This window comes from Talpa europaea, assembly GCF_964194135.1.
Source record: "Talpa europaea genome assembly, chromosome: 16".
NCBI classification, from domain to species: Eukaryota; Metazoa; Chordata; class Mammalia; order Eulipotyphla; family Talpidae; genus Talpa; species Talpa europaea.
Window position 1 is genome coordinate 4,570,261 of NC_140084.1, and position 11,903 is coordinate 4,582,163.

The 11,903-nt window shown below is 49.9% G+C and overlaps 1 protein-coding gene across 7 annotated transcripts in view; it reads left to right on the forward strand.

The window, feature by feature from the left end:
* The window catches only part of FTO (FTO alpha-ketoglutarate dependent dioxygenase), a gene marked incomplete at both ends in the record, with an annotated part of 326,211 nt that extends 317,601 nt beyond the window's left edge, over nt 1-8,610 (forward strand). For all 7 annotated transcript variants that reach the window (XM_084257414.1, XM_084257408.1, XM_084257410.1 and 4 more), the window contains one exon: nt 8,457-8,610. In XM_084257414.1, coding sequence (XP_084113540.1) covers nt 8,457-8,610 — 154 coding nt within the window. The remainder of the gene's footprint in view (nt 1-8,456) is intronic.
* Between the last annotated feature and the right edge of the window lie 3,293 nt (nt 8,611-11,903).

Here is an 11,903-nt window from a genome sequence, read left to right on the forward strand (position 1 = left end):
ATTTACTCACCATGCATCTGACCATGGGCGGATATCCAAGATCTACAAAGAACTCTTACAGCTCAATAAAAAAGAAAAAAATAATAACCCAGTCAGAAAACGGGCAGAAGAACTAAATAGACACTTCTCCAAAGAAGACATGTGGATGGTTCATGGACACATGAAAAAATGCTCATCATCACTCATGAGGGAAATGCAAACCAAAGTTGCAATGAGATAACACTTCGCACCCGTGAGAGTGGCCCATCTCAAAAAGACCAGAAGAAACAAGTGCTGGGAAGATGCGGAGAAACAGGAGCTCTCGTGCAGTGTTGGTAGGAATGGAGACTAGTCCAGCTGTAAGTTCCATATCCCTGTGGAAAACAACATGGAGAATCTCAAAATATTACAAATAGATCCAACAATTCTACTCCTAGGTATCTCCCCAAAGAACAACAGCAGCAAAGCCCACTAACAGAAGGGAAACATACACTCCTGTGTTCACTGCAGCACTATTTACAACAGCCAAACTATGGAAACAACCTAAGTGCCCAAATGCAGACAAATGGATCGGGGAGATGTGGTGTATCTCCATGGTGGAATACTACTCAGCTATCAAAAAGGATCAACTCTTGCCATTTGTGGCAACATGGGTGGCAGTGGAGAGGATTATGCTAAGTGGAATAAGTCAGGAGGTGAAAGACATGTAGTGGGCGATGCCACTTGCAGGTGGACTACAGAGATACAGAACAGAGGGTCAGATAAAACCAAGCTGGACAGACCCTCTGATATTAGACTTCTCAGTACGAGGTCCCAAAATAGATTCTTATACAACTAAAAGCTAAGCCGAAGCTCACTTCTCAAGGGGTCATATTTGAAAAATACTACCTGCTGAAAAGGATATCGACATCTCCCCCCTACACACAAAAAATAATAAAGCTGACCCATGGATCAAAGGTTGGCTTTTTCTCCCTGTGATGTATGTTGATTTTGCTGATGTGGAAACATTGTCATTAGCTGGAGGCAAGAGGATAAAGCCTTTTGAAAAGAAAGTGGTGGCCTTTGTTGAAAGTCACTTACGAGTTGATTTTATTTAGTGCTAAGTTCTGTGGTAGGTAAACTGGGTTATACAGGTTTAACTAGCTGACTCTATGAAACCATGTGCACTGGTAGGTGTGACAGGGGCAGATGTGCATTTGCCAAGCTGTCCCTGTGCCCTGGGGGCACTAGCCAAAAGCCTAAGATGAATCATAAGGTCATGACGTTGCTCTTCTCTCTTCAAAGGTTTAGAGAGTCAAAGGCAAGATCACTCTAAACTTCTCCCCACTGCCTGAGACAGCCAGTCTGGAGCACAGTGTAGTGAGACCATGGAAAGCAATGCAGTGGTCCGTTTTGAAAAGTGGTGTTCAAGGTAGACATCATGGAAAGCCAAAATTACCCAGGAAAAACTCCCTTCCATTGTTAATAAAGTGCTGTCAGGGACTGCTGTGCGATATGAAAAATAATTATCTTTAAATATTGGGGTCCGACCTCCCCGGTGGCCTGCGGGTTAAGTCTCACCGCTGCGGACTAAGTTGGATCCCCAGCCAGGGAGGTGACCCACATGGCGCAGCAGACCTCTCCTGTCTCGCCCGCTGCTCCCCTCAGCAGTGTATTTCATCAGTCTGCCTGTTCTGCTCCCCACTCTGTCTCTGGTGAATCCTCTCACCTCCCGCATCTCTGGCCTGTACCCCAGCTCTTGTGTGCATAAATAAATAAATCTTTAAAAAAATCTATATTGGGGTCCTCCATGGACCCAAATGCTGCAGCTCTCCTGGGCCCAGAGAAACTGAGGAAGCAGAGAACATTCTGGATCCTGCAGAGTATTCGGCCCTTGAGGGGACCGTTGCTGCTGACATTTTCTTTCCCACCTTTCCACGCTCGTCCTGGCAGTTGGGTTCGGCAGGCTCGTAAGCCACAATACTCGCTTATATCGAGGCTTCCTTCTGATATGGCTGAAATCCTAAGACATTAGCCTGTTTCACATTAGCCAGAATGACTATAAACTCCTTGCAAATTAAAATTCTAGAAAAAATTCCGACTTGAAGAGTACATCACATGGGGTATTTTCCAGTAAAGTTGTTCGTTTAAATTGCTCCAGTCTTCATAAGTCTGATTTCTTTCATTTTTATTTAAAAACGTGACAAACCCCACTGGCCCAATTTTGCCCGATCTGCAGTGTCTTAAAGAGGAAACCTTGTCGTCTGCGACCACGTGGATGGAGAGGGAGGGGGTTATGCTAAGTGAAAGAAGTCAGAAGGAGAAAGACCAATACCAGATGGTTTCGCTCATAGGTGGAATATAAAGAAACGATACAAAGGAACAGGCAAAACTAAACCCAAACAAACTCTAGAAACCTGACTGTAGTGTTGAGTCTGCCGTAGGGGGAGGAGGCAGGTAGGGAGCAAGGAAGTGGCCCATTGGACCATGGTGGGGACTGTGGGTGCCTTGGTGATGGGCGTGGCATGGAGACCTACATTTGCAGATGTGATCCTCCACCTCTAAACCATACAGTGCCATAAACCAGTGTTACCTCCATGAAAAATATTATACGATCAGAAATAGGGCCTGTATCTGTCCATCGAAGAAACAGATCCTGAGGAATAATTATATATCAGTGTGCTGCTTGACATATTTTAAAGGAATTTTATACCCATTACTTGATTTTTATCTCACATAATTCAGCGAAGTAGAGATGAATTAACTTCATGGAACAGTCTAGGAAACAAACGTTGAAAGATTTTTCTCAAGGTCACCCCAGAAAATAAATACAATTAATGGATGCCCTTAAAATACGTAGATGTAGCTTTCATTTCTACCGACTACAGATACAAGCTGTAAGAACCTCCTTGTCGTGAAAACGAAAAGCAAGTTTCATCCATTGTTTATCTTAATAATAGTCTTTCTAAAAACTTGGGGGAGAATGTTCTGCTCCTTCTTTTTCCCTAAAATGGTTTGGAATCTCCCTGAATACCTACCTAAATTTGGAAAGAATAGCTAAGTCAGGCCAGGACATGGCGGCCAGTGTTTCCGTTTTGGCCCAAAAGGAAATCCATGGGATAGGTGGAATGTGGCAGTAAGGGCAGCCAGCAGGTGCCCCGGGGCCTGGTCCAGGCCTCCCTCTTCCACCTACCTCTGAGCTCACCCTGGGGAGCGCAACCCCCCGGCCCTCCTTTGAAATGGGGAGCAGACACCTAGCTCCTCCTTCTCTCTCAGGGCCTTGTGAAAATGGACTCAAGCACCGCTGTGCCCTAAGAGTCTTTGGGACACTTGGACAGTGCACAAAATGTAATAATTTTCATCAAGAGCTGGTCTCTTCTTTCAAAGCAAAGAGTTGCTCTTAGTTCATTCGTCTTGTCTCCACCGTGGCCCATGCTTGGTCATCCTCATCACGGTCTAGCTCTCTGTGCTTTATCTCTCAAGCTTGTTTATCGCGATGAATCTTGAGCAGAAACCATCCTCCTGAAAGCTTCCCTCCTCATGTCATCAAGAGTCATGGAAACGTTACCTGTCCTTCTTTATTTGTTGCAAAATTTAGGGACAAGGAGGAAGACCGTATGTGTTTTCTTAAAATCAATGGCCAGCACATTACTGTAAAACCTATTGATTAAAAACACAAAGTATAATGTTAGTCATTTAGTCTGTGAAGTGATGCAATAAGGGAAGAAATTTATCCTTTGACTTTTGCATTAACCTTTTATTGACTGCTTGCATACCCATAATTAACACACACTTTAGCTAAAGTGGTTAATTTCAGCATGGCAACCGGTGTTCACTGATGTGGCTGCAGCCCTGGCCATCAGAGGTGAGTGTGGCCCTGGGGGAGCCCCACCATGAGTTATACCTGTGGGGGGTCGTGGGGGACCTGGAGGATCTGCTAACAGGCCAACCAGTGGGACACCTTCCATTTGCTTCCTGTTATGTCACCAGTCACTCAGGGAGAACTGTTCTGAAATATCAAGTGTTTTGGGAGTGACTCATGGATGTTTTGGGGTGACTTGTGGAATCTTTTGGATCAAGTGCTATGAATTTGGGAGGAAGGTGAAGTATGTATTTCCCTTTGCTCCCTTTGCAATGCTTTGTGAGCTGGCAGGTTTTTCTGAGCAGAACCAAGTTTCTTTGCTAACCCATCCCTGTAGGACAGGAGGACGGAGCTCCCAGCTGAGGGGACACGGACTCTGGCTGGAGGACTTGGAGCAACCTGCTCTGAGTTCAGGGCACTTTTTTTTTTTTTAAGATTTATTTATTTATACATACAGGTCAGAATTTTTTGGGGGCTGAGAGGATTCACCAGAGACAGAGTGGGGAGCAGAACAGGCAGACTGACTGAAATATACTGCCAAGGGGAGCAGTGGGGAGACAGGAGAGGTCTGCTGCGCCATGTGGGTAGCTCCCTGGTCGGGGATCCAACTTGTGCTGCAGTGGCTGCGGACAGCTTCATATGTTGTGTCTTAACCCCTTGCGCCACCAGGGAGTCCCCGAGGGTACTTTTTAAAAAACTTTCTTTAGAAAGATCACAAAACTAGCTTATTGTCCCCTTATTTAATGGCGATGACATTACCATGCTCTGTGTTTTCTGGGTAGAAGTTTGTCCCAAACAGAAATATTTGAACCAAGACCAAAAACCCCAGTGTTTTCCTGCTCTCCTACCCCTTGGCCTCTGCACACACTGTGAGCAGCAGCATCTGGGCTCGGAGAGTGACCCTCAGCCTCCCTCAGCAGGCAGGGCCACGGCAATGGATGCTGTAAAGGCAGGAGGTGAGGAAAGGTGGAGGCCATGTCCGGCCTGCCCAGCCAGGCCTCTGGGTTGCAGGTAACAGAACCTAATCCCAATAATGATGGTTCACGAGACTGAAAAGGCTTTGGGGAGGCCTTAACCTGTGCTCCGACGTGACCGCCCAGGACCAGCCTGGTGCTGTGTGGCCACGAAATGACCAGCAGCTCCAGGAGGCATATCCCAGTAGCTCACAGGCCAGGACGTAAGCAGGCCTTTCCCTCTGCTCCCACAGCAGTCCCGATTACTCCATCACACAGGCTCCCCTCGAGCACATGTTTTCTGTGCCCATCCCTGTGGGACGGTGAGACCAGCTGACTGGCTCAACCGGTCGCGGCCTGCCTAGCTGTCCACTGGGGTCAGTCTGGCCCACAGGGCCAAAGAGAGGCTTGCCCATGGGAAAATCAGAGCTCTTGTGGTGGGAGGGGAAGCAGACAGACAATCTACCATGGTCACCATTCCCAAAACACGGAAGCCAACCCGTGGCCACCATATTTGGCTAGTACGTCTGTATGTGCTAAGAGACAGTTCAGCTTCATTTCCTGTCAATGACAGACATGAAACAACCATGATTTAGACAGTTCAGTAGCCCGTTCACTAATTCTAGGTCTTGAGGAACAACTGCTGGGTCTTTCTGAACCTGAGCATGTTCTCCTGTCACTGGAATGTTCTAGCAGCTGGGAAGCATGAGCCTCAGCATTCTTGAATGTACTTGATGATGGGATGCAGCTGCAGGCCCCATTAGATTCCAGCCAGAAAGGGCACCTGTGTCTCCAGAGCTTCCCCTAGAGGAGCCGGTGACAGCCACCCACTCCGTCAGGGTGCAGGGCGGGCACCGGTGCCTCAGCGCCCTCGGCGAGGCGTGTCACTCACACTCAAGTAAAAGCGGGGATGATGCTAATACCGCGTAAGCGAGGTTGAGCTCTCACTGTGTGCCAGCCAGTGTTCTAGGCACTTCCACTCGCTTCCTCATCACAAGAGCTCTGCTCGTGAGGGGCCGTATCCAGCTCCATCATCACTCCCGCTTGACAGGCGAGAAGGTGAAGTTCATTGAGATTTAGCAACCGGCCCGAGACACCACGCCTGTTGCAAGCAGCAGCTCCTGCTGTCCAGAAACACCCCGAACCTCCCCGCTTCAAGCTCCCGACCCCTGCCCCCCACCTGAGGAAATAGAGACCAGAGGGGGCAGAAATAGTGATTCGAGCAAGAGACACCAAAACCCAAAGCGAGATAGGCCTTCAAGGGACCCTTCGTCCTTCCCTCTCACAGTCTGGCACAGTGCTAAAGCAAACGGTATATTGGAACTGGGGGTGATTGTCCTTTCACAGGTAAATACATCACCTCCAGCAGTGAGCCCTTTCTAGGGCCCGGTGACAGCCATATGGAAATTGGCGGGGAGCACTGGGCATTAAAGTTAAGCGTTTTAAAGCCTCCAAAGCATCTGAGTGACTTCCCTGAAGAAACCCAACAGAGGGCTCTACCCTGGCCCTGGGGGAGGCGCTGGCCAGACACAGCCCCAGCCCAGAGGAGAGCCCCCCTGGGAGCAGGCCGCCCTCACCAGCCGTCCTTTGCCGAGAAACGCAATGGCCGAACGTCATAGAACAACTTTACCCCAAAGAGACGCCAGTGGGCTCGGGAAGCGTGCACGAGCTAGCATCAGCAGGCCTCGCGGCGCGTTTTCATATTTCCAATAATCTCCCAAAATGAGGGGGCAAAACCCACTTGACAGGTGAAAAAGCATCTCTATTGACTTTTTACAAACCTCATGATATTCTAGGTGGATCGACACTTATCACAGCTCTTTAATCTGCCAGCCGGGGTAACGTGTGCATAGATAATTTATCCGCGGTGGGACCGAAATGCTCAATTTGTAATAACTTTCCCTACCCGGCAAATCGAGCTTTGCGCTCTGATTCCGAGGCCGAGAGAAAGCACAATCTAAAAAGCTTTGCAGCGTGCCTTTGTAATTAGTCGCCGCTTCCCTTGAATATTAATTCCCTCATCTCTTTCATGTGACTTGGAGACCGTCCCCAGCACTAGAGAGACATCCTCGGAACCAGAGCGCCGAGTGGCAGCTTCGCAAACACCTATTATTAAGTCGTCCGCAGAACACACCCTCTGTTCTTCAGCCCTGTGTGGGGCTTATCAGTGCAAACAGTTTAATATTTATGCTAAGAGGATTGTCAAAAGCAGCTTCTGTTGCTTTAATTCTTGTTTTAAATAAATAATGAGAACATTTAAACACATTACTCTTCTTGGGGCCCTGAGGTCAGCTAATCTTATTATTTATGAAGTGATGTGCTACATAACAGTACTTAGTGCATGTTAACAGACGCTATTATCAGGGCCTGACGCGCACAGCTGAAGATATATTGGAATGTTATGTGTAATGTTCGGTGGATTGAGTGCCCGGGATGCCGGTGTGGCAATTAACCACACGAGAAAATAGGTGTAAAGTTGAAGTATGTTTTCCCGTGGGGATCTCCTCACCATTAATAATTCCCCAGAGAAGAAGACGTCGTTCAGTGAGGACCTTCTGCACCATCAGGCTTGGAGACGGGGCCGGAGCTTCCAGGCTTTCCAGCTCTTTGCCGTGAGCCCACACGCTAGACTAGTAGCAGGGGTGACCACTTTCCAATTGATTTAGAGAGTAATGCGGGAAGGTGGGGGGTGGGGAAGGACTCACACAACTCTGAAGTAATTTTGGGGGGTGCACAGGGTTTCACTGCCCTGTGCTCCCAGGAGATCAGAGAAATTATTTGATCCTTATCGCCATCGTTTTTCTGCTCTCTGATCCTCTTTTTTTCCAGACGAATAAGGCTAAAGCCACTGAGCTCTCGCAGACCAATTTTAAATAAGCTGGTCTCCGAGAGGTCGATGCCTCCCAAGTGTGAGGAAGGTGCCCCAACTTTTTCCTACCAGGAGATCACTTAGTTGCCTATGATAATTAATTTTCCTACTATTGATGAATAATCCATTTAATAAAAACCGTGATTTAAGTGTTTTCCTCAGGGAGCAACTCTTGCTAGCCTCTTAATTTAATTTTGTGGAAGTTTTCCCCACCTCTTCATCAGTGGAAATGATTATTAACCTCTATTTGCATAGATCCTTATAAACTGGGCTTTCCTTGGAGTGCCTTTTCCAGAACACGGCAAGCTGGGACCCTTGCAAATCTCCAGCATCTCCAAAGCCAGCCCTGGTTTGTCGTATTGTTTCATCTGTCCTCGGCTGTTTTAATGCAGTCAATTCAATTTAATCTTTCCCAGTAATCTAGTAATACATTGCAATCCCACAAACATTTCAATCTGATAATGGCTTAATCACACACTTTAAATACCAGTTGAGATCATGAAAAAAAAAAAAAAAAAAACAATAGCTCGCCATTTTAGAGGCACAGAAACTGAATTTCCCTGTGATTGACTTCCACGAAGCCACCGGAGATAAGACAGATCTGGGGACTGAAAAAAAAAAAAAAGCTGCAGCGCCATAAAGAGCCTCTTCCTTCCTACCGACTCTGGCCCTGTGGCCTCTTTCTTGCATGCCGCCCCACCACCAGAGAGGACTGTCTGCGAAGCATGTGGCAGTGTGTCTCCAAGCTGCCCGTGGCCTGGGGTCACCCAGGAGGTCCCTCCTGAGGATTGATTGCCTGTTCTTACTCTTCCAGGTGCCAGTCCCGAATCGCCCGAACATTACCCGCGGACCAGAAGCCGGAATGTCGGCCGTATTGGGACAAGGATGATCCTTCAATGCCTTTGCCGTTCGACCTCACAGATATCGTTTCTGACCTCAAAGGTCTGCTCCTGGAGGCAAAACCATAGGAGGAAGGAGCACACGATTTAGATGGAGAGGAAAACCCGTTTTTGGCTTCTTACCCCCTTTCTTGTGGGCGAAGACTATGGGTAGACTTAGCTTTGGGATTGCAGAGCCTGGTCCCCGTTGAGAACAGCTGGGAATGGAGCCCATGAAAGTTAAAATGCTTTTAAATGATCAAGTGTCATCATTCCATTGGATATAAAACAAGAACCTCCCCCACCCCAAAACTATTCCTCCCTTGGAGTTTCGAGGGGAGCCGTTTGGCTCCCAAGGAACAAGGCGACAGGGCTGAGCCTGGACTGTGCCATTGCTCCACCAGGCTTCCTCCTTCCCAAGCCTCCTGAGACTCTCAGGTCCTGGGGGGCAACAGAACTTAGAGATGCTCACCCCACTTTCTCCTCCTCGCCACACCCCGTAGAGCCTGGCTGTCCAGGAGGTGTCTCTGTGGCCAGCATGCCCAGAGGAGAAAGGAATGGCTTTTCAAAGAGAAAACCCACTTTGGTCTCTACTTCTGCCGTTCTCGTGTAACGGCGGGTGGAACTGAGGCCCGAAGAACCCCAGCACCCGCCCGAGGGCCTGGGAACATCAGGCCAGGGAGAGGAAGGATGCGCTCTGGTTAAGGCGTGCCTGAACCCAAACTCCCACTAGCGATGTGGCCTTTGCCATGGCACTCTGCCTCAGTTTCCCCACCTGTGTAGCAGGGATTCCACCAGCACCGCCTCACAAGGTGAAGCTTAAATGAGCTTAAGCTCATGGCCTTGAGACCTGAGCAAAGCCCCCCGTGTCCTTGAGTCTCCATTTCCCCATCAGGATCCCCGACCTCGCAGGGAGCTGGGAGAGATGACAAAGCCACGTCGGCTGGAGCGCGAGGCCCGTGAGGCCCCATATTTCTGTTCTGTTACAGTTCATTGGGTGCCCATTTTTAAAAGTTGGGAGATTTCCTCTCTAAACGTGTGTATTCTCTTTGGACGCCAGAGCCTGTGGCAGCCGAGGCCTCCCTCCGGCGTGGCCTTGAGCCGACCTTGTCTTCTCTTAGGGCGTGAGGTCCCCGCCCCCGGCCACCACCACTGCTCCCTGTTTCCACGTGTTGTAACCCTGACCTTCCCCCTTCCTGCCAGTGCTCTGCAGACCCGCTTGCCTGTACCCCGTCGTAGAAATAAAGTCTTCAGCGTTAACCCAGTTTGTGTGTCGCTGTTGGGCTGCATTCATGGAGTGGGGGTGCGGGGCCAGAGGCGCCCGCGTGGGGCTTTATTTCAAGTGCCCGAGGAACACCGGGGCGCTGGGGTGGCTTGGTGGGATGACACCCGCACAATTCCGGATGATCCCCTGCTTGGCCCTGACCTGAGGGGCTCTAAGAGCAGGTGACACAATCCAAAGACACACCCCGACACCATCTGAGGGGAGGGAGGCCAGAGCGAGGTTGCGCAGGCCTCATTAACGCAAACCCCGCATTCGGGGGCTTGTTGTGTGTTTCCAGGGAAGGATTTTCGAAGGCAACTTTTCCCCCCTGTTCTAGCTAAGGCTGATTTTACCACTGGGCAAACTGCATACATTTGGACCCATGCCACGCTAAATACTGTTTATTTTGGAGATCTGTCAGAAGCGAGTGCACGGAAGACGGGGGGATTCTTATTTGAAAGGCAATTCTCCTCCAAACAGATCGAGAGGGAGAGGAGCGGCGTGGATTAACATGCGCTGAAGTGGTAATGCCGTTTATCCAGTTTGCCTTTGTTACTTTGTGATTAAATGGTATTTTTAATTAAGTTTCATCGGGAGCCATAGGTATCGCGGTGGTGAAATCAATTTGACAACCATAAACAGGAGCGGGAAGGCCCACGAGTGTTGTGATGATTGCGGCTGCCGGCAGGGCCTGGCAGCTTCCAGAGGCTGGGGCGGGAAGGGGAGAGGCAGGGAGCACCCAGGAGGCCTCTTTGGGGGGACACTCAGCCCCAGAGGGGGCAGGCTTCAGAGCTGTCAGAAGAAAGGGCACACACCTGGCTTCTGTGCTCACCCCAGCTGCGCCGAGCGGTGCCCCAGCCGGCGGGAACCCCAGGGAAGTGTTTTTCATTTCTCTTATGAACAAGGAGAAATTGCGAGGGCCCCACACCGGATGCTGGCTCCAGAGCAGCACCCCCCTTTCAATTCCTGTTCCCCAGTGTCCCAGAGAGGCGATATATTCTCCTCCTCCATCGACACCCGGCCCCTCTGCTCCTCTGCTGGCGTCACCCCCTCCTTGGTCGGTGTCGAGACTCTTCCACTCCTGCTGGCGTAGACGCGTCTGGCTGCAGCTTGTGACTTAGAATCCTAGTCCTGTGTGACCTGAAGGCTCCCCGCCCTTTCAAGCCTTTGTTTTCTCGCCTGCAGAACGAGAATATTAGTCATGTGTCAACTGCCTGCGTCGTCAGGGCGATTAAATAAGCCAATGTGCGTATAGAACGTCCCCGGCCGTACCTGGCACGTCCAGGTGTGCAGTGAGTAGCGGCTCTGAGGTTCACCATCCAGGTCTCCGGAGACACCCCCGTGACCTCTCTGTGCCGGCGGATGCCGCCGCCTCGGCCCGGGACGGTCCCGGGGCGGACATCCTGGGTGGCACCGCGTCTGGTGCTCGGCCCGGGAATGAGATGTGAGCAGCCTGCACCCTCCCATCTGCTCCACCCAGCTTCCATTTCGCCCGGGCAGATGGCGCGGAACTTTTTCTAAATGAGATACTATGAAAAATGATGCTCCGGTTCTCCCATTACGGCTGCGGGATTAGGTCACCCTCGCCATTTTAGATTTGCTTAAAAAAATTCTTGCCATCGCCCTGTAATGGATGATCTGTGTACAACAATTGTTTATTGACTGAATGTCTAAGCGCCGGGGTCAGTCTATTTCAAGGGGAGGGAAGCATTAATTAACTCCCAGCATTAGATTCAGTGATTCTTTTCCGATGATGCAGTTCATGACTCTGCCTGCATCTACTTTTCATCAGTCCTGAAAGAATCGAGGGGAAATAGTTCCCGTGCACATGTGTGTCAAGCTAAATGGATCACAGCAGATACAGATCTGTTTGCCTGTCTGCACTTGCCTTTAGACAAGATTCATCAATTTTACAAAAGCCACTGCCTAAACATGGCACCAATACAAATGAAGGGCTTCGCGCAGGGACTTCCCCCTGGTTTCTAATCTGGTAAGTGCAGTAGCTTCCTGCTGAGAGGTGGGGTGTGCTGGCCCAGGCTGCCCTGTGCCCCCGCCATGGGGACAAGAGGGTGAGAACCGCTCTGGTGGTTGAGGGGGGGGGGCTCAGCAGTGGTGGGTC